The sequence below is a fragment of the Carcharhinus amblyrhynchos genome, chromosome 35 (genome assembly GCF_965287045.1).
Source record: "Carcharhinus amblyrhynchos chromosome 35, sCarAmb.v2.hapA, whole genome shotgun sequence".
Taxonomy (NCBI): Eukaryota; Metazoa; Chordata; class Chondrichthyes; order Carcharhiniformes; family Carcharhinidae; genus Carcharhinus; species Carcharhinus amblyrhynchos.
In genome coordinates this window covers 8,018,966-8,046,906 of record NC_137358.1, presented here as the reverse complement: position 1 = coordinate 8,046,906, position 27,941 = coordinate 8,018,966, and the positions used below count along the sequence as shown (strand labels likewise).

At 47.6% G+C, this 27,941-nt stretch overlaps 1 protein-coding gene across 2 annotated transcripts; it reads left to right on the top strand.

The window, feature by feature from the left end:
• Positions 1-20: 20 nt before the first annotated feature.
• LOC145361715 (transmembrane gamma-carboxyglutamic acid protein 4-like) lies at positions 21-26,763 on the top strand. 2 transcript variants are annotated; one of them, XM_080217638.1, is made up of 8 exons: positions 21-39; positions 267-402; positions 13,209-13,333; positions 14,726-14,889; positions 18,538-18,577; positions 21,602-21,731; positions 22,899-23,069; positions 26,489-26,763. In XM_080217638.1, exons 3-8 carry the CDS (start codon positions 13,225-13,227, stop codon positions 26,517-26,519), a joined length of 645 nt encoding a protein of 214 aa, XP_080073764.1. In that variant the 5' UTR covers positions 21-39; positions 267-402; positions 13,209-13,224; the 3' UTR covers positions 26,520-26,763. The 2 variants fall into 2 exon arrangements, with proteins under 2 accessions (XP_080073764.1, XP_080073763.1); XM_080217637.1 differs by lacking the exon at positions 21-39 and having other exon boundaries at positions 215-402.
• Positions 26,764-27,941: the final 1,178 nt, after the last annotated feature.

Genomic DNA, 27,941 nt, shown 5'->3' with positions numbered 1-27,941 from the left:
GGGGCGGTGGGTTTGGAAAGTGCTGCCTAAGGGGCTTTGGTGAGTTCTTCCCTGGTAGATGTGACCCTACCCACTTCTGAAAGTAACCAGGCGCTCTCCTTTTTAATTTTGTCACTATTTTTTAAAATGCAATCGCAACTTTTCTCACGTACCTGCGAGCATGTGATTGGCGGATGAGTAATCCAGTAACATTCTTGTCTTATATTTTTCTCCCTCTCTCTCTCTCCCTCTTGTTTGCCACACTCTGGGCTACACCTGACTATTAGGGAGTGGAGGAACCGAAAAGAAGATGGTGATTTGTAGAAATGTACGAGGAGAGACATTCTGCTGAGGATCTGCGATTCTTCACCAGTGGGTTTAAGCGGCGCGTCTGAAATTGACCTGAAACTGACCAAAGCGTTTGTAAGTTCTAAACATGTTTTATTTTGTGAATCGGGTTTGTTATGTTTGGGGAGGGGAGACTGACTACCGTGTCGGAATACCGCTCCTCTTCTTCCTCCCCTTGTTAAAAAGAAAACAAGACTTTGATTTCTAAAGCTGTGTGTTTTCTTAAAAGTTTTATTTTTTAAATAGGAGAGAGGGGGGCGTTTTGTAGTCAGGTAAACTCTCCAGTGTTAAACCAGATAGTCTAGCTTTTTTTAATGCCCTCATTAACACTGACATGCATAAATTTGCTCCTTTTGTTATTTAGTCACTCCAGCTCTGGGGAAATTGGAAATAATTCCTCCTTTATACGCATTGACTAAATAGTCAACACCCCGTTTCGACCAGGCTTTCTCCAGGCGGAAGTTATTGTGTGTTGAGAATTCCCTGAAATGTTGGATTTCAGTACAAATTGGAAGGGCGGATTTGTCTGGACTTGTCTTACAGAGAAAATCCTGCTATTTTTCCCCCTCCATAGGCTCCTCTTCCGTGTACTCTTTCAGCACACACACACATTTCTTCCCCCCTCCCCAGTTGTTATGCAAATAGTTTTTGTAATCATTTGAGGCGGGAGGCGAGGTTTGGGCAGGTAATGATTAGAGGAAGACATTCATTTTTCTCCTTCCATTCGCAAATCATTTAACACAGAGGGTGACACACAGTGGTTGGCACTGATGCCTCACAGTGCCAGGGACCCAGGTTTGATCCTCGGCGTGGGTCACTGTCTGTGTGGAGTTTACACTTTTTCTCCCTGTGTCTTGCGTGGGTTTCATAGAATCCTGTGGCGCAGAAGGAAGCCATTCGGCCCATCAAATCTCTACCGACCACAATCCCACCCAGGCCCTATCCCCGTAACCCTATGAATTTACCCTTGCTAGCTCCCCTTGACGTGTCAGCATGGATTTCCTCTGGTTTCCTCTGAAGATGTACAGATTAGGTGGATTGGCCATGCTAAATTGCATCTCGGTGTCCTGGGATCCTGGGTTAGATGGATTAGCAGGGTAAATATGTGAGGTTTTGGGGATAAGGCCTGGGTGGGATTGTTGTCGGTGCAGACTTGATGGGCCAAATGGCCTCCCTCTGTCCTGTAGGGTTTCCATGAGGAGGAGGTGATTTTGTGCCCCTCTGTGTGTCTTCCTCAAAAGGCAGTGAAAGCAGAGAATCTTTGAGCGGGATTATGCATCATGTGGGAGAGGGCTCGACGGTCGCCGGTGGCAAGATCTTCCAGTCTTGCCAACAGTCGTGTTTCCTGTCCTGCCGACGTCACTAATGTTTTGCCTTGTTTGACAGTGGCGCCACTGGGGAACCTGTCACCAGGGAGGGGTAGGTGAGCGGGGTGGTGCCCCATTGGCAGGACAGGAAAATCCTACTGACTGGAATTGTTGGAAAATTCAACCCATTGAATATCTTTAAGGTGGAATTAGCTTGATTAACGAGGGGGTGAATGGTTATTGCGGGTTAGGCAGGAATGTGGGGTTGAGGTTGCATAGAAACATACAGAGAAACTGAAAGCAGGAGTGGGCCATTCGGCCCTTTGAGCCTGCTCTGCCATTCATTTTGATCATGGCTGATCATTGAATTCACACAGGTCAGCCATGATCTTGTTGAATGTTGGAGCAGGCTCGAGGGGCTGAGTGGCCTACACCTGCCCCTAATTCAGGTTTTTGTATGTGAGGAAAATATTTGAAGGTTTTTTTTAAACACTGATATAGGGAAAGAGCAGGGATCTAATTAATTGCTATGTCTTTGGAAGGAGCTGGCATTGACGCAATGGGCTGAATGGCCTCTTGTGCTATCTCTTTTCAAGGAGCTCATATTGACACAATGCCTAATGTCCTTTACGGAAGGAAATCTGCCATCCTTTCCCAGTCTGGCCTACATGTGACTCCAGGCTAGTATGGGCGGCACAGAGGTTAACACTGCTGCTTCACAATGCCAGGGGCCCGAGTTTGATTCCCAGCTCGGGTCCCTGTCTGTGTGGAGTTTGCATGTTCTCCCCGTGTCTGTGTGGGTTTCCTCCACGTGCTCCGGTTTCTTCCCACAATCTGAAAGACATGCTGGTTAGGTGCATTGACTTAAACAGACACCGGACTGTGGCAACTAGGGGATTTTCATAGTAATTTAATTGCAGTGTTAATGTAAGCCTACACTAATAAATAAACTTTAAACACCTTTATAGCAGTAAAGATTCAACTTTTAACAAAGTGCAGGTGAAATTACTGCCCCTTTCCTGTTCCTGGGATTTAATTTTGGTTAAATAATTCAGATTTGCCTTTGTAACCCTCCATTTTCTTAACTGCCTGTCGCGTTCAAAGAGGTGGTGCATCAGTCCCAGGCTGGAAGTAGTGCAGACCCGATGGGCTGAATGGCCTCCTTCTGCACTGCAGGGTTTCTATACGAAGAGGCCATCAGCCAATGTGCTCCAGTGGGTGCCTGCTAAGTGAGGAAGTGGTTCGCACTGTTGCCTCACGGCGTCAGGGACCCAGGTTCGATTCCCGATTTGGGTCACTCTCTGTGCAGACTCTGCACATTCTCCCTGTGTCTGCATGGGTTTCCTCTGGGTGCTCTGGCTTCCTCCCACAGCCTGAAAGACATGCTGGTTAGGGTGCATTGGCCATGCTAAATTCTCCCTCAGTGTACCCGAACAGGCACCAGAGTGTGGCAACTAGAGGATTTTCACAGTAACTGCATTGCAGTGATAATGTAAGCTTTATTTGTAACATGAATAAATAAATAAACTTGAAAAGGAGCAAAATTACTTTGTTTTTCTCTCCTTTGCCACCTAAAGTTAAAATTTATTTATAAGCCACAAGGAAGGCTTACATTAACACTGCAATGAAGTTACTGTGAAATTCTGCTAGTTGCCACACTCTGGCGCCTGTTTGGGTCAACACACCCTAACCAGCATGTCTTACAGACTGTGGGGAGAAACCGGAGCACGTGGAGGAAACCCACACAGACATGGGGAGAACATGCAAACTCCTCACAGACAGTGAGCCATGCCGGGAATCGAACCCAGGTCCCAGGCGCTGTGAGGCAGCAGTGCTAACCACTGTGCCAACCCGTGTAAGCCCACTTGTCACATTAATAAATAAACTTTAATCATAGAATCCCTACAGTGTAGAAGGAGGCCATTCTGCCCATCCAGTCTGCACTGACCATAAATCCACAGGGGACAAAATTAAGTTGTTTGTCTCTTCCCCAACCTGCAATAATTGGGGTACTGAGGCCAACACACAATGTGGACCCGGTGTAATCGGAGAACTGGGCACAGTCAGTGTGAACTCAAACACAACACAATCTTGCTGGGTTATATCCAGCACCATCCACGCTCAGTTTTGATATTGGTAGGTTAATGATGGGGTGAAGTCTGTTAGCACCATGAGTGGCTTTGGCTGAATTCAGAGCTGAGGATTAATGATGGACGCACACAGTGGGCCAAAACAAAATGTCCAATTAGATAGTGATTGGCATTGTGTACTGTAGTGATATTCTTGCTGGATTAGTCATCCAGTGTAAAGATCTGGAGACCAAGGTCCACGCCAGATAGTAATGTTTGAATTCAATAATAATCTGGAACTATGAAATATGACACCATTGTTGTACAAACCCATTTGAGTCACTGTAGTCCTTTTAAGGGTAGGGAACCTGCCATCGTAGGAACAGGAGTAGGCCATTCAGCCCCCACCCTCCCCCAAGCCCTCTCTGCCATTCAGTCATTTAATTAAGGACCCCACGCATCCCAAACATTCTCTTTCACCTTCTCTTTCACCAGGGAAAAAGTCTGAGGACACGTACCAACCAACTCAAGAACAGCTTCTTCCCTGCTGCTGTCAGATGTTTGAATGGACCTACCTTGCATTAAGTGGATCTTTCTCTACACCCTAGCTATAATCGTAACACTACATTCTGCATTTTCTCCTTTCCTTCTCTGTGAACGTGCAAACTCCAGACAGTGACCCAAGCTGGTAATCGAACATAGGTCTCTGGCGCTGTGAAGCAACAGTGCTAACCACTGTGCCACTATGACTGTAACACTTCATTCTGCTCTCTCTCTCTTTTCCTTCTCTATGAACGCTTATTTTGTCTGTGTAGTGCACAAGAAACAATACTTTTCACTGTATGTTAACATGCAACAATAATAAATCAAATCAAATCAAATCCTGATTTAAAAATTCAGATCCTTGTTTACAAAGCCCTTCATCGGAATAGGAGTAGACCATTCACCCCCTGAGTCTGCTCTGCCACTCGATAAGATCATGTCTGATCTGTGGTCTAACTCCAGGTACCTGCCCTGGGCCCACATCCCGTGACACCCTTGCTTAATAAAAATGTGTCTGTCTCAGACTTAAACCTAACAATTGAACCAAGATCCACCACTGCCTGAGGAAGAGAATTCCAAACCGCACCAGCGTCCCCCCCCCCGCCGTGTTGAAGTGTTTTCTAATATCTCCTAAATGACGACCCTAATTTTTACATTATAACCTCGGTTTCTGAGCTCTGCTGCCTCACAGCGCCACGGACCCGGATTCGATTTCCGGCTTGAGTCACTCTCTGTGTGGAGTTTGCACGTTCTCCCTGTGTCTGTGTGTGTTTTCTTTGGGTGCTCTGAATTCCTCCCACACTCCAAAGATGTGCGGATTAGGTGCATTGGCTGTGCTAAATTCTCCCTCAGTGTACCCAACCAGGCAGCAGGGTTTGGCGACTAGGGGATTTTCACAATAACTTCATTGCAGTGTAAGCCTACTTGTGATTAATAAATAAACTTTAAACTTTGGAAACGGTTTATCCTTCTCCACGCTGTCCTTCCCTGGAAATATTTTGTGGACTTCCGTCATATCCCCCCACCTCAAACTCCTGAATTTGAGAGAATAAAAGCCTAATAAGACTTGAGGTGTCTAGACCACCAAAAACCTATCCTGGTCTCCCAACGCCGACACTATAGTTAAGAAAGTCCACCAATGCCTCTACTTTCTCAGACAGCCAAGAAAATTTGGCTATAACTCTCACCAATTTTTACAGATGCACCATAGAAAGCATTCTTCCTGGTTGTATCACAGCTTGGTATGGGCTCCTGCTCTGCCCAAGACTGCAAGAAACTGCAAAAGGTCGTGAATGTAGCCCAATCCATCGCACAAATCAGCCTCCCATCCATTGACTCTGTCTACACTTCCTGCTGCCTCGTCAAAACAGCCAGCATAATTAAGGACTCCATGCACAGCAGACGTTCTCTCTTCCAACGCCTGCCGACAGGAAAAAGATACAAAAGTCTGAGGTCATGTGCCACCGACTGAAGAAGTTTCTTCCCTGCTGCTGTCAGACTTTTGAATGGACCTACCTTGCATTAAGTTGATCTTTCTCTACACCCTAGCTATGATTGTAACACTACATTCTGCACTCTCTCCTTTCCTTTTCTATGAACAGCATGCTTTAACTGTATAGTGCGCAAGAATCAGTACTTCTCACTGTATCCCCATACATGTGACAATAATAAATCAAATCCAAATCAAACCCTAACTATGAATGTAACACTATATTCTGCACTCTCCTTTCCTTCTCTATGAACAGTATGCTTTAGCTGTATAGCACGCAAGAAACAGTACTTTTCGCTGGATGCTAATGCACGTGACAATAATAAATCAAATAATTTATCTAATCTCTCCTCATAGTTTAACCCATAAAGTCCAGGTATCATTCTTTTAAACCTGCATTAAACTCCCTCCAGAGCTAAAACACCCTTCCTAAGGTGCGGTGCCTGTTCCTGCTCACTGTGGGCTCTAATTCGGATTTTGTACAACTGAAACGGCAGTTGGGCAGCACGGTAGCACGGTGGTTAGCACTGCTGCCTCACAGCTCCGGGGACCTGGGTTCGATTCCCGGCTCGGGTCACCGTCTGTGTGGAGTTTGCACATTCTCCTCGTGTCTGCGTGGGTTTCCTCCGGGTGCTCCGGTTTCCTCCCACAGTCCGAAAGACGTGCGGGTTAGGTTGATTGGCCGTGCTAAAATTGCCCCTTAGTGTGCTGAGATGCGTAGGTTAGAGGGATTAGTGGGTAAATATGTAGAGATGTGGGGGTAGGGCCTGGGTGGGATTGTGGTCGTTGCAGACTCGATGGGCCAAATGGCCTCTTTCTGTACTTGGGGATTCTACGGAACGTAACATCCTCACCCGGTCTGGACTGCATGTGACTCCAGACCCACAGCAATGTGGCTGACTCTCTCTGAAGTGACCTAACGAGCTGTTCAGTTGGAGGGCAGTTAGGGATGGGATTAAACGCTGGCCCAGCCAGTGACGCCCACATCCCATGAATGAACAGCCTGTTCAGTCTGTCTGGAAACACTGATGACAATAATGGAGTATTTTGTCGCAGGCTAATTATAGACAGCCATTAGACACAATTTAGTCCATTTATCCTGATGGGACTCGACATTCAGCAGCGAGCTGTGTTGAAAGTATTCCGTGGTTTTTCACTTCCGCCTTTGTGGATGTGATTGCGTACGCTGATCTCTCTGTGGCCAATAGCGTTTACCATCCTCAGTTCCGACTTCACCTTGTAACCGCTGGAACGTTCGATTTATTGTGTTTTTGAAAAACAAAAGGCAGATCACTGCGGATGCTGGAATCTGAAACCAAAAGAGAAAACGCTGGGAAATCTCAGCAGGTCCGGCAGCATCTGTAAGGGGAGAAAAGAGCTGACGTTTCGAGTCCAGATGACCCTTTGTCAATTTATTGTGAGCACATGCGTTAGGAGCAGGGGTAGGCCATTTGGCCCCTCTGCTTTGCTATTCAATAAGATTGAGGCTGGTCTGTTTTGTAGAGTCTTAGAGGTTTACAGCATGGGAACAGGCCCTTTGGCCCAACTTGTCCATACCGCTCTCTCTTTTTTGCATTACGAACTCCATCTTCCTAAGCTACCCCTCGTAATTTCCGACTTCCACAGTTTGCCAAGGAGGAACTAATGTTCAGATGAACGGTTTTTTTTGCTGTATTCTACACCTCCTGTAAGACTGCCGCTGATAGAGGAAAAGACTTGCGTTTATATAGCGCCCTTCACATCCTCGATGCCCTTTCTAGCCGACAAAGCACTTTGTGCAAATTATTGCAGTAACAAAGGCAAGCTAATGTGTACACAGCAGGATCCCACAAGCCGCAGTGAGATCAATGACCCCCCCCCACCCCTTCCCCCCCACTCTTCATAAAGTCCCTACAATGCGACAGGAGGCCATTCCCTGCCCCGTGAAGTAGTTGAGGTTTCCTCACTGAATGTTTTTAAGGCAAGGATAGATAACATTTTTGAACAGTAAAGGAATTAAGGGTTATGATGAATAGGTGGGTCAGTGGAGCTGAGTCCATGAAAAGATTAGCCATGATCTTATTGAATGACGGAGCAGCCTCGAGGGGCCGAATGGCCTACTCCTACTCGTAATTCTTATGTTCTTTTGGTTCATCGAGTCTGCACCTACTCTCTGACAGAGCATCTTTCCCAGACCTGCCCCATCCCTGTAACCCCACGCACTTACCCCTACATACTTTTGTACACCAAAGATTTGCAATGCTAAGTTGCCCCTTAGTATCCAAAGATGTGCAAATTAGGTGGATTTCCCATGCTAAATTGCCCCTGTCTGGGGGATCAGCAGGGTAAATACATCCATTTACAGGGATAGGGACTGGGTGGGATTGTTGTCAGTGCAGGTTCAATGGGCCGAATGGCCTTTTCCTGCACTGTAGGGATTCTATGATTCTAACAGCCATTAAAATAAAATCTCTGAAATCCCACGGCTCTGAAAGGTGTGACAGAAATTCAGTTAATTGTTTCTCTTGACATCGAGGAAAAAAAGCAGTGATCTAAGTGACGCAACTTGGGGTTAGCTCCCCTCAGGCATCTCCGTTGACACGGCTGCTTCGAGCAGTCAGAGCTCAGTGTTGTCCTGAGCAGCGCAGTTACCAGCACTCACTGTGCAAACAGACAGATATTCCCAAGTCAGACAGGGTGAGGGGCTGTGAGGCCAACTCTGAAAACCCAACAGGCTACTACAGCAACTATCCAGAGGCAGTTACAGAGGGCGGACATCTCCCCGACACTCGGTGAGATTCACGCCAAGCGAATTCAAATCACTTTAAAATGAATGGCGGACAAATTAATTGGAAAGATAACATGTCAAACAAACAAATGTAAGATCATTCTTTCACCCCTAGTGCCTGCTTCCTTAGAATAGAAACAGGAGGCCATTTGGCCCACTGAGCCTGCACCGACCACAATCCCATCCATAACCCCATGTATTTTACACTAGCTAGTCCCCTGACACTAAGGGGCAGCTTAGCATGGCCAATCCACCTAACCTGCACATCTTTGGACACTAAGGGGCAATTTAGCATGGCCAATCCACCTAACCTGCACATCTTTGGACACTAAGGGACAATTTAGCATGGCCAATCCACCTAACCTGCACATCTTTGGATTATGAGAAGAAAGCGGAACACCCAGAGGAAACCCAAACAAACACGGGAAGTACATGCAAACTGACCACATAGAATCCCTATTGTGCAGAAAGAGGCCATTCATCTAATTCTCTGACACAGCATCCTACTAAGGCCCTCCCCTCACCCTAGCTTTATAATCCCAGCCCCACCCAGAATCATGGAATCCCTACAGTGTAGAAGGAGCCACTTGGTCCATTGAGTCTACACCAGCTTTCTGACAGAGTATCTTACTCGGGCCCTATCCTCATAACCCCACTAATCTCCCTAACCTACGCTTCTTGGGACACTAAGGAGCAATTAGCATAGCCAGTCCACCTAACCTGCTTATGTTCTGGACTGGAGGAAGCCAGAGCACCCAGGGGAAACCCACACAGATACGGGAAGAATGTGCAGACTCTGCAGACAGTGACCCAAGCCAGGGATCGAACCCAGGTCCCTGAAGCTGAGAGGCAACAGTGCTAACCACTGGGCCATCATGCCACCCATTGTATTACAGCCAATGCTGGGCTCAGGTCTCCAGCCCAGACACCAGAACAAGGAACAAAAACAGAAATTGCTGGAAAATCGCAGCTAGTCTGACAGCATCTGTTAGGGAGGGAATAAAGCCAATGTTTTGAGTCGAGATGACCTTTCGTCAGAGCTAGAGCAAGGAATGCAGAAAGGAAAAGGAGGAGGTATTGTTATGCCCTGTAATGTTCAGTCCTGCTGCACCACAGGATCTGACTGCGGCTGGGGTTAAAAAATGAACCAATACCCCATCCACCGAGGCAGCACTCATGTGCCACCCGGATCATCAGTTGTTGGCAAGCTCATCTCCGTTTCAAAGGATTGTGCCTTTAGCCTGAGGTTGTGCCCACTGGTTCTAGTTTTTCCTACTAGTGGAAACATCCTCTCCATATCCACTCTATCCAGGCCTCGCAGTATCCTGTAAGTTTGAATAAGATCTCACCTCATCTGTCTAAACTCCCCATTACCCCTGATCCCCTTATTAATCCAGAATCTATCTATCTGTGTCTTAAAGACACTCAATGACCTGGCCTCCACAGCCTTCTGCTGCAAAGAATTCCACAGATTCCCCACTCTCTGGCTGAAGAAATTCCTCCTCATCTCTGTTTTAAAGGATCGTCCCTTTAGCCTGACGTTGTGCCCGCTGGTTCTAGTTTTTCCTACTAGTGGAAGCATCCTCTCCACATCCACTCTATCCAGGCCTTACAGTATCTTTTAAGTTTGAATAAGATCCCCCCTCATCCGTCTAAACTCCAATGAGTACAAACCCAGAGTGCTCAACTGTTCCTCATATGACAAGCTCTTCATTCCAGGGATCATTCTTGTGAACCTCCTCTGGACCCTTCCCAAGGCCGGCACGTCCTTCCTTAGATTATGAGTCCAAAACTGCTCACAATATTCCAAATGGGGTCTAATCAGATTCCAATTCTTTCAACAACAACTTGCATTTATGTAGCATCTTTAGTACAGCAAAACATCCTCCAGACAATTCACAGGAGCGTATTACAAAATAAAATATGTCACTGAGCCCCCATCAGGGGGATCAAATCCCTTGCACAGGGTGATGTACAGGGAGGATGAGGTGGTCGGGTGGGCGGGGGGGGGGGTGGGGTGGGGCATGGTGGTACAGTGGTTAGCACTGCTGCCTCACAGTGCCAGGGACCCGGGTTTGATTCCCAGCTTGGGTCACTGTCTGTGTGGAATTAGTACATTTTCCCTGTGTCTGTGTGGGTTTCCTCTGGGTGCTCTGGTCCACCGCACCGCCCCCCCCGCCCACACACACACACACACACACACTGCAAAGATTATAGAATCCTACAGTGCGGAAAGAGGCCATTTGGCCCATCAAGTCTGCACCAAACAATCCCACCCAGGCCCCATCCTCACAACCCCATGCATTTACTCTAGCTAGTGCCCCTGACACTAAGGAGCAATTTGGCACGGCCAATCCACTTAACCTGTGCATCTTTGGACTGTGGGAGGAAACCCAGGCAGACATGGGGAGAATGTGCAGACTCCAGCCAAGCAGGGAATCGATGTGCTGGTTAGGGTGCGTTGGCTGTGCTACATTCTCCCTCGGCGTACCCGGACAGGCGCCAGAGTGTGGCGACTGGAGGATTTTCACAGTCACTTCGTTGCAGTGTTAGTGTAAGCCTTACTTGTGACTGATAAATAAACTTTACCGTATAATAGCATGCCAGGCTGTTGCTGAGCTACGTTTCAGAAGTTGGTTTAGTCGAACAACCCCGTTGTTGTTTGACGTGCTGTAACTTGCTCAGTACGTGGAATGGACTGATTCAGACTGTGGTTAATTTAGGGGCGTACGCCGAAAGAATGAGTCATATGTTGTCTGCAGGATTTCAAAGCTTGATAGCGATGACGGAAAGAAATCTGGGTAGGATGTTTCAGTTTTGCTTTTGGATCCGTGCTCTCAGTATCGTGCTGGGACCTATGGTGATTAGAAGGGTTAAAATGCAGAGTCCTGCATGTTTGTATATAGGTTCCCCCCCCCTCTTCTGGGGGTGGGTGGAGACCTATTGGTGTTTATTCACATTCAAGTGTGTATTATTTCCACCACCCCCCCCCCCCCCGCTACTTTCAATATGATGTTGTGAGGGACCAGACCAGACCAGAAACTTCAAGGTATTTTGTGAAATTATAACCCCAGGCAGTACGTGAATTGAACTCGCGCTGTTGGCATCTCTCCGCCTCACAAACCAGCCGTCCAGCCAGCTGAGCTAAACCCACCCTTTAGATTCCAGATTTATTAACCAAACTACAATTCCACGAGCTGCCTTGGTGGGATTTGAACCTGTGTCATCAGAGCCTGGGCCTCTGGATTACTTGTCCAGCAATATTACCACCATCTCTGGAGACGTCCATAAGAACATATGATATAGGAGCAGAATTAGGCCACTCGGCCCATCGAATCTGCTCCACCGTTCAATCATGGCTGATATTTTTCTCATCCCCATTCTCCTGCCTTTTCTCCATAACCCCGATCCCCTTATTAATCCAGAATCTATCTATCTCTGTCTTAAAGACACTCAATGACCGTGGCCTCCACAGCCTTCTGCGGCAAAGAGTTCCACAGATTCCCCACTCTCTGGCTGAAGAAATTCCTCCTCATCTCTGTTTTAAAGGATTGTCCCTTTAGCCTGAGGTTGTGCCCTCTGGTTCTAGTTTTTCCTACTAGTGGAAACATCCTCTCCACGTCCACTCTATCCAGGCCTTACAGTATCTTTTAAGTTTGAATAAGATCTCCCCTCATCCTTCTAAACTCTTAACGAGTACCGACCCAGAGTCCTCAACCATTCCTCATACGACAAGCTCTTCATTCCAGGGATCATTCTTGTGAACCTCCTCTGGACCCTTTCCAAGGCCGGCACATCCTTCCTTAGATGTGGGGTCCAAAACTGCTCCCAATACTCCAAATGGGGTCTAATCAGATTCCAATTCTTTCAACAACAACTTGCATTTATGTAGCATCTTTAGCACAGCAAAACATCCTCCAGACAATTCACAGGAGCATACTACAAAATAAAATATGTCACTGAGCCCCCATCAGGTGATGTCAAGGGGACCAAACCTCAGTGCGAGAGTTTTTCAGGCGTATCTTAAAGGAGGGAAGGTCTGGGAGTCTAAAACTAGAGGGCATAAGTTGAAGGTGAGAGGGGAAAGATCCAAAAGGGTCCAGATGGGCCACTGTGTCACACAGAGGTGGCGAGTGTCTGGAACAAGCTGTCAGAGTTAGTAATAGAGGCAGGTACTGTTTTGTCTTTTAAAAAGCAGTTGTTTACTCCAGTGGGGTTTACAACAGCCCCCCACTAACAGAGAGCTCGCGGGCTGACCACGCTGGAGTTGAAGGGAGGCCGTAAAGGGCAACCCCCCCACCCCAAGAGGTCAGGGGATTAAATTGGGGTGCCCTCTGGGCATTGCCAGCCTGGCCCCCTGGCACTGCCCAGGGTGGCACAGTGGTTAGCACTGCTGTCTCACAGCGCCAGGGCCCCAGGTTCAATTCCGGCCTTGGTCACTGTCTGGTGTGGAGTTTGCACATTCTCCCCGCATCTGATCTTTTTAGTGTGATTCACGCTGAGACACTCTGCGATGCACAGAGTGTGGGAGATTCATTTTGAAAGTCCTACTAAAAAATACAGCAGGATATACTCCAATTTCCATGCGAATTCTCCACTTAGAATTTTGTGGGAAGAATCCCGGCCTAGAGTCTTTCAAGAAATGACCCAATCTTCCTCACCAGGAGTAACTTTGTGTGAATGTGTGCCTTCTCTCTCTACTCCAGGACTAGGGCTTCCAGCATGGTTAGAAACCGGTTGCTACACTTTGTCCTTCTGATCTGCGCCCTCACCAACGCCCGTTTTGTGGATACGCGGACACTGACACAGCAAGGCAATGCTCAAAGTGATGGTATGTTTCCTTTCTCCCTCCCTTCTCTTTCTGCACGTATTTCCAAAATAATATCTTCCAAAAAGCAAAGTTCAGGCATGCACTGACGCCAGGACACGGAAGGCATGTGGAAGCACAGATGTGGTGAAGGATCTTCTAAAAGTAGAGCTAGGGGCCATGTAGATAACGTTCACTCATCAATCCAACAGGGGATGCAGGAGAACCTCCTTTACCCAGAGAATGATGCGAATGTGGAACTCACTCCCACATGGAGACAAATAGACCATAAAACCATAGGACAAAGGAGCAGAGGTAGGCCATTTGGCCCATCGCCATTCAACGAGATCATACTGCCATACTAGCCTGAAAATGCCTGATTTCTGACTCAGACTCAAGCCTGGTTAGTACTTGGCACGGCAGCACAGTGTTTAGCACAGCTGCCTCACAGTGCCAGGGACCCTGGGTTCGATTCCCAACTTGGATTACTGTCTGTGCAGAGTCTACACATGCTCCCCGTATCTGTGTGGGTTTCCTCCGGGTGCTCCGGTTTCCTCCCACAGTCTGAATGACGTGCTGGTTAGGGTGCATTGGCTAAATTCTCCCTCAGTGCACCGGAACAGGTGCTGGAGTGTAGTGACTAGGGGATTTTCACAGTAACTTCATTGCAGTGTTAATGTAAGTCTACTTGTGACACGAATAAACAAACTTTAACCTACTTGGATGGGAGACTGCCTGGGAATACCAGTTGCAGTGGACTTTATAGGCAGCACAGTGGTTAGCACTGCTGCCTCACAGTGCCAGGGACCTGGGTTCAATCCGGGCGACTGTTTGTATGGAGATTGCACGTTCTCCCCGTTCTGCGTGGGTTTCCTCCAGGTGCTCCGGTTTCCTCCCACAGTCCAAAGATATGTAGGTTCGATGGATTGGCCATGCTAAATGTGTGAGGTTACATGGATAGGACAGAGGGAAGGGTCTGACTGGGATGTTCTTTCGGACAGTCTGTGCAGACCTGATGGGCCGAATGGCCTCTTTCTGCGCCGTAGGGATTCCATGGTTCTATGACTGATCTGATATAATAATCCTCAACTCCATTTATCCCCATAACTCTTCATTAAACATCTGTCCATCTCAGCCTTGAACATACTTACCAACCCAGAATAGATGCATTTTAAGTGGAGGCTGAATACACCCAGGAGGGAAAGGAGGGTAAACAAAGGGGAGATGGGAGGAGCTGCATGTGAAGCACAAACACCAGCATAGTCCAGTTGGGCCGAATGGTCTGTTTCGATGTTGCAAATTCTGTGGAATTGTTCAACTCTCACAACCTGCGACTCAACAAACGGCACAGACCTCAGCAAGACTCTGCAGAAAGCACTGATCTTGAAATAGATATTTTTCTCTACTTACCTTCAGTGTTCCTGGATGAAAGTCAAGCGTCTGTCTTCCTGAGCCGGAAGCTGATGTACAATAGCTGGGATTTTGAGCTCATCACCCCTGGAAACCTGGAACGGGAATGCTATGAGGAAGTGTGCAACTACGAGGAAGCCCATGAGATCTTTGAGAGTGACAAGAAAACGGTGGGTATCGTTCCGGGGAGGAGGGACGATAAGGGCTGTGAAAGGCCAGTGTGTGGTATTTTATAGAGAGGGTGGCCTGTAACGCAACAGGCCCCACGGTCAAGTTGGTATCATGGACGATATGTCCGGCTGGAATATCTTTGTCCATCTTTACAAGATATATAGATTAGATGGATTGGCCATGCTAAATTGTCCCTCAGTGTATCAAGATGTGTAGGAAGGTGGATTGGCCATAATAAATTGCCCCTTAGTGTCCCAAGATGTGCAGGTTAGATGGATTGGCCGTACTAAATTGCCCCTTAGTGTCCCAAGATGTGCAGGTTAGATGGATTGGCCATGCTAAATTGCCCCTTAGTGTCCCAGGATACGTGGGTTGGACTGATTAGCCATGGGTGGGGTTATGGGGAAAGAGTGGGGGAAAAGGGCCTGCGTCCAGTACAGAGAGTTAGTGCACATTCGATGGGCTGAATGGCCTCCTTCTGCACTGTAGGGATTCTATTTCTATGACACTTTGAAAATGATTTTAAAAAGTGATAATATCCCGATGGTGTTTCTCCTGGGACGCGCACTCAACAGTGTCCCAGAGATTGACCTTTGACGCCTGGAGGGTTGAAAACCTTCCTGGTGACACGGCTCCCATTTGCTGGTTTAAGGAAGGGAGCGGGAACTCAGAGTGACCAGTCAGCTGGGCTGGAATTTCATTGAAACTCAAGCCCCAGGGATGAGTGAACAGTGTTAGATCACAGGGCCTCTGTCAATTCCAAACATTGAAAGGTGAAGGAATAAGGGCTGGAACTCTCCAATGTTGGTCACGGCTGGGATTCTCCAGTCCCGCTGCTGTGAATGGAGATTGGGTTGAGTTCCAAATTCTCCATCCTTGCTGGCAGCAATAGCAAGACTGGAGAATTCCTACCAAAGTCTGAAGTCTTTTCCCTTCAGCAAGTTTATTCTCTGAATAGCTCAGCAGAGAGCTAAGAACAGTGTCGCACAGGAACAGGCCCTTCGGCCCACCAAGCCTGCCCCGATCACGTTGTCCAATCTAGACTAACTGCCTGTATCTCTCTATTTCCTGCCTGCTCATGTGTCTATCCAGTTAGGTCATGTCTGCCTCAATCACCTCACTTGGCAGTGCATTCCAGGCCCCCACCACCCTCTGTGTAAAAACCTTCCCTTGCGCATCTCCACTGAACCTTTCCCCCCTTACCTTGAACTTGTGCCCCCTTGTAGTTGTCATTTCTGCCCTAGGAGAAAGTTTCCAACTGTTAACCTTATCCATGCCTCTCATAATTTTATAAACTTCTATCAGGTCACCTCCCCCTCGGCCTCTGTCTTTCCAGGGAGAACAATCCCAGTTTGTTCAATCTCTCCTAACAGCTGTGAATGGAGACTGGGTGGAGCGCCAAATTTTCCACCCTTACTGGCATCCTTCTCTGCTGAGCTATTTCACCCTATCCACGCCGCTCATAATTTTATAAACTTCTATCAGGTCACCCCTCGGCCTCCGTCTTTCCAGGGAGAACAATCCCAGTTTATTCAACCTCTCCCTTAGCTAATACCCTCCATGCCAGGCAACATCCTGGTAAACCTTTTCTGCACTCTCTCCAAAGCCTCCATGTCCTTCTGGCAGTGTGGTGACTGGAATTGGGCACAGTATCCCAAATGTGGCCTAACTAATGTTTTATACAACTGGTGTCAGTCTCCTTCTGTTCCACGATACCCAGATGTTCCAACTCTGTCCATTTAAAATTGAGCTAATGATCATTATCTATCTTTAACAACGCAATTGCCAAAGGGTGGAACTTACTGATAAATTGACACATCAATAGGGGAGAAGAGTTAAAGTTTATTTATTAGTCATAAGCAAGGCTTACATTAACACTGCAATTAAATCACTGAGACTCCCTAGTTGCCACACTCTGATGCCTTTTGGCTAACATTAACTGTCAGATCAAGAACAATGCCTTATCTTGGTCAGAACATTGAATACAGGAGTTGGGATGTCTTGCTGAAGTTGTACAAGACATTAGAAGGCCACACTTAGAATATTGTATGCAGTTCTGGTCACCCTATTATAGAAAGGATATTATTAAACTAGAAAGAGCAGAGGAAAGATTTGCTAGGATGCTATCGGGACTTGATGGTCTGAGTTATAAGGAGAGGCTGGATAGACTGGGACTTATTTCTAGGGGACTTCAGGTTGATCTTATAGAGGTCTATAAAATAATGAGGGGCGCAGATCAGCTAGATAGTCAATATCTTTCCCCAAAGGTAGAGGAGTCTAAAGCTAGAGGACATCGGTTTAAGGTGAGAGAGGAGAGATACAAAAGTGTCCAGAGGGGCAATTTTTTTCACATAGAGGGTGGTGAGTGTCTGGAACGAGCTGCCAGAGGTAGTAATAGAGGTGGGTACAATTATGTCTTTTTAAAAGCATTTAGACAGTTGCATGGGTGAAATGGGTATCAAGGGATATGGGCCAAACATGCGCAATTGGGAGTAGCTTAGTTGTTTCAAAAAAAAGGAGCAGATGGACTAGTTGGGCTGAAGGGCCTGTTTCCATGCTGTATGACTGACTGTATCTTGCCAGCTTGGATCTTGTTTGTCTGTTGAGGGGACCTTGAATCGGATTCAGTTGGATTTTGTGTTTGGTTGTTGAAGCTTTAAAAGAAGATACTCGGTTTATCAGATCTTGAGATATTTCGATCTCAAAAAAAATGAGAGACCTGCATTTTAAAAAGCATCCTTCACAATCTCAAGACATCCCGCTGCGCTTGACAGCTCATGAAGTACTTTTGAAGTTTTCTAACATAGACAATGTGGCAGTTAGTTTACGCACAGTTATTCTATGAAATCTTTTTATGTTCAGTTGAAAAGGTAGATGGTGCCTTGGTTTAATAGCACGTTACTTTATTATGGGGAGGTGATGGCGTAGTGGTATTATTGCTATTCATCCAGAAATTCATCTAACGTTCTGGGGGATCCGGGTTCGAATCCCACCACGGCAGATGGTGGAATTTGAATACAATTCAAAAGGAAAATCTGGAATTAAGAATCTACTGATGACTGCGAAATCATTGGAGGTTGTCGGAAAAACCCAGCTGGTTCACTAATGTCCTTTAGGGAAGGAAATCTGTCGTCCTTACCTGGTCTGGCCTACGTGTGACTCCAGAGCCGCAGCAACATGGTGGACGCTCAACTGCCCTCTGAAATGGCCAAGCAAGGCACTCAGATCAAGGGCAACCAGGGATGGGCAATAAATGCTGGCCCAGCCAGCAACGCCCAGGTAACATTTAGGGTGGCACAGTGGTTTGCACTGCTGCCTTACAGTTCCAGGGACCTGAGTTCAATGCCCCGCTTGGGTCACTGTCTGTGTAGAGTTTGCACATTCTCCACATGTTTGCGTGGGTTTCTTCCAGGTGCCCCGGTTTCCTTCCAGAGTCCAAAACTGTGTGGGTTAGGTCGATTGGCCATCTAAAATTGACCCGTAGTGTTCTGTGATGCATAGGTTACAGGGATTGGCGGGTTAAATATATGGGGTCGTGGGGTTGTTGTTGGTGCAGACTCAATGGGCTGAATGGTCGTCTTCTGCCAAGTAGGGTTTCTATGATTTTGACAAACAGATTTATATTAAAATTTTGTCTTTTTTTACAGCTTGCATTTTGGAAAACATACATGCAAGAACAAAAGCCAGGTAAGCAGTAAAACATCTCGACATCTGTGTCCAGGTTCACCGTGGTTTGCAGGTGTTGCTGGATATCAGCTAAATTTAGTCTGTTGGCTGGTAACAATTTTAGGCCCCACACTTGAGGAAGCCTGTCAAAGCCTCCGAGGGGTACTGAAAAGACTTAACAAGAATGGTAATGCAGATCTCCAACAATGACGAGACAGGGTACAGGAATGAGATAGAGAATCTGGTGAACTGGTGTGACGACAATAATCTCTCCCTCAATGTCAGCAAAACAAAAGAGATTGTCATCAACTCCAGGAAGCGTAAAGGAGAACATGTCCCTGTCTACATCAACGGAGATGAAGTAGAAAGGATCAAGAGCTTAAAGTTTTAGGTGTCCAACAACCTGTCTTGTTCTTTCCCCCAAGCCAATACTATAGTTAAGAAAGCCCACCAAAGTCTCTACTTTCTCAGAAGACTAAGGAAATTTGGCATGTCCGCTACCACCCTCACCAACTTTTACAGGTTTATTTGATTTATTATTGTCACATGTATTGGTATACAGTGAAAAGTATTGTTTCTTGTGCACTATACAGGCAAAGCACACTGTTCATAGAGAAGGAAAGGAGAAAGTGGAGTGTTACAGTTATAGCTGAGGTGTGGAGAAAGATCAACTTAATGCAAAGTAGGTCCATTCAAAAGTCTGACGGCAGCAGGGAAGAATCTGTTCTTGAGTTGGTTGGTACGTGACTTTAGACTTTGAAAGCTTTCTGCCTGGTTGTATCACAGCTTGGCATAGCTCCTGCTCTGCCCAAGGATGCAAGAAACTATAAAAGATTGTGAATCACGTGAAATAAATCAAACCAAAGATGTAATCCTTCACGTAGGTGGGGGAACCAGAGAATCTGGGATTGTTCTCCTTCGAAGAGAGGGGTTTGAGGGGAGATTGTTTGGAATTTTAAGAGGTTTGAGGGAGTAAGTGAGGAGAAACTGTTTCCACTAGCTGGAGGTTTGTTAACCGTTGGACATGGATTTAAATTCATCGGCAAACAGAAGCAGAGGCAACATGCGTGAAGCATTCTTTGTGGAAATGTAATGGTCTGGGAGAGGCAATGGCCCAGTGGTATTATCACTAGACTATTAATCCAGAAACTTAGCTAATGTTCCAAGGACCAGGGTTCAAATCCTGCCACAGCAGATGGTGGAATTTGAATTCAATTAAAAAAAAATCTGGAATTAAGAATCTGCTGACGACCATGAAACCATTGTCGGAAAAACCAAAAGGGAAAATGCTGGAAAATTTCTGCAGGTCTGGCAGCATCTATAAGGAGAGAAAAGAGCTGACGTTTCGAGTCCAGGTGGCCCTTTGTCCATCCGCAGTAATTTGCATTTAAAGAGTCGGAAAAATCCATCTGATTCATTAATGCCCCTTTAGGGAAGGAAATCTGCCGTCCTTACCCAGTCTGGCCTACATGTGACTCCAGAGCCACAACAATGTGGTTGACTCTCAACTGCCCTCCAAGGGCAACTAGGGATGGGCAATAAATGCTGACCCAACCAGCGATGCCCATGTCCCACAAATGAATAAAAAATAAAATGTGTTGCTTGATAACTTGCAGATGGTCATTTCCGGAAGGGAATTTTCATAAATAATTGGAAAGGAAAGTTGGCACGGCAGCGGGGAAAGAGCAGGAGAGTGGAGAGACTTTGGATAGAATGGCAAGGGCACAATGGGCCGAATGGCCAGCTCTGTGTGTAGTCAGGCTGACCTACTGCTGAAACCTTTGATTGAGATGGGGGAATCACAGGGTTAAGGCAGAATTGGCCGATAGGGCAGTAATTGAGGTATGATGGTTAGCCTTTGCATCCCGGGGATCAATGGATTGAGGGGAGGGGAGACGTACTTTAGGAGTGTGGTCACCACTCCAATGGATGTGGCATCTAACTTTACCCTCAGCACGATTCCACAGACAGCAGTGTGATACTGACCAGAGAATCTGTTTTAGGATGTTGATTTAAGGATAAGTATAGTGGCTTGGTAATTGCTGGGGGGAAAAAAAGACACACGCTATTGAAGTTTTTTATCTTGTATTCATCAGGACAGTTGCAAGAATACCAAATTTCAAAGGGAGTGGCTTTTTTTTAACTGCGTGAACAAAAGGTGCTAATTGATTGGCAAATCAATTCTGATTGGTGGAGGCATTGCCATGGAGAATACACAAGGAAGCTACCCCCCCCCCCCCCATACCTTTGTTTAATTCTAAAAATGGCACATTGCCTGAACATGTTCCTTTTGCCTGCAGAGGACAACTCCCTGTGTATGAATTTATGGAGCATTTACAAATGAAAAGGTTGGACGACATATCTGTAGATTTCAGCAATTAACTGTTGTCCACAGCACCAGGGAGACATCTCCCATCTCTTGTGTATGAGGAGCGTTTGAGGATTCTGCTTCTGTACTTGATGGAGTTTAGAAGGATGGCGGGGGAGAGGTCTCATTGAAACTTACAGAATACTGAAAGGCCTGGATAGACTGGATGTAAGGTGCACAGGTTTCCTCCCACAGTCCAAAGATGTATGGATTAGGTGCATAAATTAGTGTCCTGGGATGTGTAGGTTAAAGGGACGTGTAAATTCGAGGGATTAGCGGGGTGAATATGTGGGGTTACAGGGATAGGTAGGATTGTTGTCGGTGCAGACTCGATGGGCCAAATGGCCCCCTTCTGCACTGTGGGGTTTCTATGATTTCTATAAGATGTTTCCATTAGTGGGAGAGATTAGGATCCTATGGCACAGCCTCAGAGTAAAGGGGTGACCCTTTAGAACCGAGAACAGAGGGTGGTGAATCTGTGGAATTCATTTCCACAGAGGAGGCCAGGTCACTGAGTGTCTTTAAGACAGAGATTGATTGGTAAAGGGATCAAAGTTTATGGGGAAAAGGCGGGAGAATGGGGTTGAGAAACATATCAGCCATGGCGGAACAGACTCGATGGGCTGAGTGGCCTAACCCTGCTAACTATATCTTACGGTTTACGGTCTGTTCCTCAGGGGGTCCTACTGCTCACAAGTTTGACGTGGCCGGGTTGGTGGCGGGTCTGATTGGTGGATTCATCTTCATTATCCTCATGGGATTGCTTGTCGTCTATTTCTGTAAACAGAGAGGAAAACGGGCGGAAAGGTTAGTATGGGGCCTTGAGGAGTGGGCGGGGGGGTAACATATTGTGACAGAGGAGGGGGTCGTGGTCATTTATGGCCCAGAAGGAGACCATTCAGCCCATCGTGTCCATATTGACCCCCACCAAGCAACCCAGTCACTCCCACTCTCCCACTCGATCTCTGTAGCTCTCCCAAGTTCACTTCCTTCAATTCCCCATCCAATATCCTTTCTGAGGTCATTCCCGCCGCTCTCAGGAGGGGGTGAGTTCCAGGTAAGTATCGCTTGCTACGTTTGTTTTTAAACTCACCTTCCCCACCACGCCTGGCATCCCTCGCTTAAAATCTTCAATTAAATGGTAAGGTTGTCAGCCTTACCTAAACCTGTCATAATCTTGTACCCCTCCTTCAAACTGCCCCTCAGTCTCCTTTGCCCCAGGGAGAACAACCCCCAAACCCTTGACCTTCGACCCTCGTTCCTGGAACCACTCTGGTCAATCTCCTCTGCGCCCTGTCAAGAACCCACGTTCCTGGAGTGCTGCGACCAAAACAGGACAGTGTTCCAGTTGGGGCCTAACCAGAGCTTAAAAGCTTATTGATTAGTGTCACAAGTCGGCTTGCATTGCAACAAAGTCACTGTGAAAATCCCCTAGTCGCCACACTCCACTGCAGTGCTAACCACCGCGCCGCCCCTTTGCAAAAAGGTCAGCATTACCCTCCCCTGCTTTGTACTCAGTGCCTCTGCTGTTGAAACCCAAAATCCTACCCACTTTGCTAACCATTTTCGCGGATGTGTCCTCTCACGGTGGCACAGTGGTTAGCACTGCTGCCTCACAGCGCTAGGGACCTGGGTTCGATTCCCAGCTTGGGTGACTCTGTGGAGTCTACACATTCTCCCCGTGTCTGCGCGGGTTTCGTCCGGGTGCTCTAGTTTCCTCTCCAAATGCAAAGGTGTGCAGGTTAGGTGGTTGGCCAAGCTGAGTTGCCCCTAGTATCCAAAGATGTACAGGTTAAGTGGATTGGCCATGCTAAATTGCTCTTTTGTGTCAGGGGGGTTAGCGGAGTTAAGTATGTGGGATTACAATGATAGGGCCTGGGCGGGATTGGTACAGTCTCAATGGACTGCGTGGCCTCCTTCTGCACTGTAGGGATTCGATGAATCTCCTTCCTAACATCTTTCATTTTCTTCCAGACCACCGGAGTACCGAGGTGGGGGCCCAACCTCAGTCAACCAACCGGTGAGCATGCAGAGTGAAGAGGTCCCCCTAACGAATCTGGAGACCAACGCCCCGGGACTTCCCTCGTACGAAGAGGCATTGGCGCGATCGGGCCATTACGATGCCCCTCCCCCGCCATACGCTCGGTCTGTACATTGAACCTTCGCTCTTTTCCTAAAGTTCTCGCTCGCACGCAGTACTTGCCTCTTTGAGTCAAATGAGGGAAATTCCCAGAGCCTACATGGGAACGGCGCTGGGGACCGATTGTGTGCGTCCCAGCTCTTTGGTGAGGACACTCCTGGAAGTGATGTCAGATGACCTCCTGCCACCTCATCCCCAGATTTGCACCGTCAGTGGCCAGACACGCCCACCTTATGACGTCCCAATTTCCCACAGCCAATCAACGCCTCATTTAATACATTGAAGCTTTTCGGAACCCACCTTGGATATTTCTATTGGTGATAACCACGGTGTATAAGGAAAGGAACCCGGAACACCTTTTGTCTCTTGTTGTCCACTGCCCCTAAGTTGCATGTCAGCCAGTCCAGATGTTTCCGAAGGCTCCCAGGGCAACCCCAGCTGTTTCCAGTCCCCACACTGTTAGTTAGCTTCACGTTACCATGGCGACTGGCCTGGAAAAGCCTAAGGCCTTGACCCACCCCGAACTTTAGATATTTGTCGATGTCAGATGAGGTCGGCTGTGATGCACCCTGCTGGCTACACTGGGGCATGACAAGGGGAATGAATGAGGAGGTTTAGTTGGGCATGTGTCACCGGCCTCAGTCGGGGGGGGGCGCTGTGGGACCCTGACCCCAACGCCCAAGTTGAAACCTGGAGCAATTTATTTTGACCACTAAGCCTAACCATTCGACAATCTTTGAGGGACCACAAAGGCATTTATTTCTGTAATAAGAAAATAAGAAATAGGAGCAGGAGTAGGCCATCTAGCCCCTTGAGCCTGCCCCGCCATTCAATAAGATCATGGCTGATCTGAAGTGGCTCAGTTCCACTTTCCCACTTTCTTCCCCATAACCCTTAATCCCCTTGCCTACCAAAAACCTATCTACCCGCGTCTTAAATATATTTAGCGAGGTAGCCTCCACCACTTCAACGGGCAGAGAATTCCAGAGATTCACCACCCTTTGAGTGAAGAAGTTCCTCCTCAACTCTGTTCTAAATTGCCCCCCCCCCTTATCTTGAGGCTGTGCCCTCTAGTCCTGCTGTCCTTTCTGAGCAGGAAGAACCTCTCCACCTCTACCCTATCCATCCCCTTCATCATCAAATACGTCTCAATAAGATCCCCCCTCATCCTTCTAAACTCCAACGAGTACAAGCCCAGTCTATTCAGCCTCTCTTCATATGCTAACCCCCTGATCTCTGGTATCAGCCTAGTGAACCTTCTCTGCACTCATCCAAGGCCAGTATATCCTTCCGCAAGTGCGGCGACCAAAATTGCACACAGTTATTTAGTAATTATTTAGGAGTGGCTGGTTTGCTGCTGTGTAATTATAGAATCATAGAGTCGTAGGATCCCTACAGTGCAGAAGAGGCCATTTGGCCCATCGAGTCTGCGCTGACAGAGCTTTTTAGCCAGGCCCTCTGTCCCGCCCTATCCCAGTAACCCCACACATTCACCATGGCTAATCCACCTAACCTAGACACTTTGGGACACTAAGGGACAATTTAGCATCCACCTAACTAGCACATCTTCGAACCGTGGGGTGGAGGCTGGAGCACCCGGAGGAAATCCACGCCGACACGGGGAGAAAGTGTAGACTCCACACAGTCACCCAAGGCCGGAATCGAATCCGGGTCCCTGGAGCTGTGAGGCAGCGAGAGCTAACCACTCCAATTTATCTGACACATTCTCTACCATTAATATCAGTGGAGTTCTGCGATGTCTGACGCTATCGAGTGTCAGCCATGGATCCATTATAGCGAGGAGTCGCAACATTCTGACCTCAAGTCCCACTCCAGGACCTGAACACAGAATTCAAGGCCGCAGTACTGAGAGAGTGCCGCATAGTCAGAGATGCTTTCTAAAAAAAAATCTGCTGGAACATTTAGGACGGCACAGTGGCACGGTGGTTATCACTGCTGCCTCACTGTGCCAGGGACCTGGGTTCGATTCCTGGCTTGGGTCGCTGTCTGTGTGGAGTTTGCACATTCTCTCCGTGTCTGCGTGGGTTTCCTCCAGGTGCTCCAGTTTCCTCCGAAAGACGTGCTGATTAGGGTGCATTGGTCGTGCTAACTTCTCCCTCTGCGTATCTGCACCGGCAGCGGAGTGTGGCAAGCAGGGGATTTTCACAGTAACTTCATTGCAGTGTTAATGCAAGTTTACTTGTGACACAAATGAATAACCTTTAAACTTTTAACATTGAACCAATGAACTATGAAACATGTCTTCTCCGGTGGATTTAAGCCATCACGTGGCACTATTCTGAAGATGGCAGGGGGTGGTGCGAGGGGTTATTCCAGGTGCTGTGGACAATACTTATTCCCCAATCGACAGCAGATAATCTGGTAGGACCTCGGTGCTGTTAATGGGATCTTGCTGTGTGCATATTGGTGGCTGTGTTCCCCCGTCACAGCAGCAACCACACTTCCAAAGTATCTCATTGGTTGTGAAGCCTCTTGTGATATGAGAGGCGCTCTACAAATGCTTTTCCTTTTCAATTCAACATTTGGGCGGCACAGTGGTTGGCACGGCTGCCTCACAGCGCCAGGGTCCTGGGTTCGAATCCCGGCTTGGGTCACTGTCCATGTGGAGTCTGCATGTTCTCCCCGTGTCTGTGTGGGTTTACTCCGGTTTCCTCCCACAGTTCAAAGATGTGTGGGTTCGGTGCATTGGCCACGCTAAATTGGCCCATTAGTGTGAGGGGGCTAGCTAGGGTAAATCTGGATAGGGCCTGGGTGGGATTGTGTTTGTGCAGACTCAGTGGGCAGAATGGCCTCCTTCTACACTGTAGAATTCGATGATTCTATAATTTAGGATTGGGTGCGTCTCAATTTTTTTTTTGCAGGGGTTCCCTGGGGCAAAGTATCAAAGTTGAAAGTATATTTATTTGTCACAAGCAATTTTACATTAACATTGCAAGTAAGTTACTGTGAAAATCCACTAGTTGCCACACTCCGGCGCCTGTTTGGGTACATTGAGGGAGAATCTAGCACAGCCAATCCACCCTAACCTGCACATCTTTGGATTGCGGGAGGAAACCAGAACAGGAACATCCGGATGAAACCCACTCAGACACGGGGAGAACGTGCAGATTCCACCCAGGCAGTGACTCAAGCCGGGAATCGAACCAGGGTCCCTGGTGTTGTGAGGCAGCAGTGCTAACCACCGTGCTGCCCTTTGTCATAGCTTGGAATGAGGAGGGAGGTGGGGGGTGGGGTGGCCGGTGGTGGAGGGGTGCAGCTGCATTCCCAGGAACCTGTTGATACTTGCAGGATGGGGTCTTGGATGGGCTTCTTGGTTGGGGGAAGGAGGTGCACAGAGAGAAGGGAGGTGCTCGTAAGAGACAAGTTGACAATCTCTCCTAACCCATCCCCTCTCTGTCTACAGTGGATCGAGACGCGAGCAACATCCAAGATGAAACCTGGGATGATTCCCTAGAGCACTGACATGTGGAGAAGGGGGAAAGGAGAAACCGGACAGTATTTTGAGGATCGTAAAATAAGCGAAGATGATTCAAGAAGAAAAATCAAACTCCCTCGAGCATCTCGGATTGTGTTGGTCCATGAGAATCTTGGTGAAACCAAGGGGCTTTTCTTCAGTCACCCTTTTAGATTGTAATTCACCTTTTGTTTTCACTTTTTGGTAAATAATTTGTCATTGTAGATCTGAACATGTGGATTTTTTTTTTTGTTTGCCGATTGAAATTTTCTGTTAATGTATTTCTCTGCCTGGGGTCAGATGCGTACCTGACCTGGTTGTACAGTGAAACCATTCTGGTGACTGCACCTCCATCTCCCACATCCAAAATTAGCATCCTTTTGGGGTTGTGTGGCTGGTCTCGGGTCAAGGTGTCTGTAATCGGGGGTAGGTTTGAGTTGGGTGCACCCGCCCTTTCTCTTTAATCCTCCCCACTGGCCAATCTCCCCCAGCCTTTGGGGGGGAGGGCAAGATTTTTCAATTCTGATGACTTGCCAGCGATCGTTTGTTGGGATTTGGGTGGGAGGCGATACTGCTGGGTCAACTGTGATGGCCTATTTGGCTGGCAGCATACAATTAGGCAACTCACCCTGTGGCATTAAGAGTCTCCCTAGAGCTACTGGGGAGTGGGGGATGAACAAACTCACCACTGTGTGAGTTCATCCCTTTTTTTCTTTGTTGACAATCTTTTCCCTCTATATGGAAAGTTCAATCCCTCCGGCTGCTGAATGGTTAACGTGATGCCCAGGTTCATCTCCAGCCCCCTCCCCCACCCTTCCTCAAAACTGCCCCCCACCCCCCCAACCACCAGCTGGCATGTGCACGGCAACCCATCCCAATGAAATCTTGATAATTAAGTTAATAACCTGCCCCACCTATTGCTGAAAAGGGAGGCGTGTTGGTGACACAAACCAAAACACACCCTGCCAGAGGTGATTCAGCGAGCGGGCAGCACTTGCAGAGCACTCCTGAGTGCGCCGATAGCCACACTACCAACTAGTTCAAGATGAGAGTCACACCTGGGACATGGCTCATTCCCACTGGCTCAAAGTGACGTACATTTGTACACCTATTCTCTGCAAACAAAAGGAATATGTCCAAACCTTGTACCTTTGAACAGGAAATTGGGAAACCCATAATTCCCTGTTGCTTTCTCTACTGCAACACCGTATACACTGCGTTCGTACACTTTTCTCCCCAGGGACATGTTAGAAGGGGCCTGCGAAAGGATGACAGGCGGCACTGTTGGCTTATCCTTGGAGTGGGCGGAGGGGCAGGGTGAGAATGGGCCTGGGATCTCTTACGAGAATGTCTAGTGGAAGACTGCTTTCACTGTACTTGAAGCGAAGTTCTGCTTTCTATT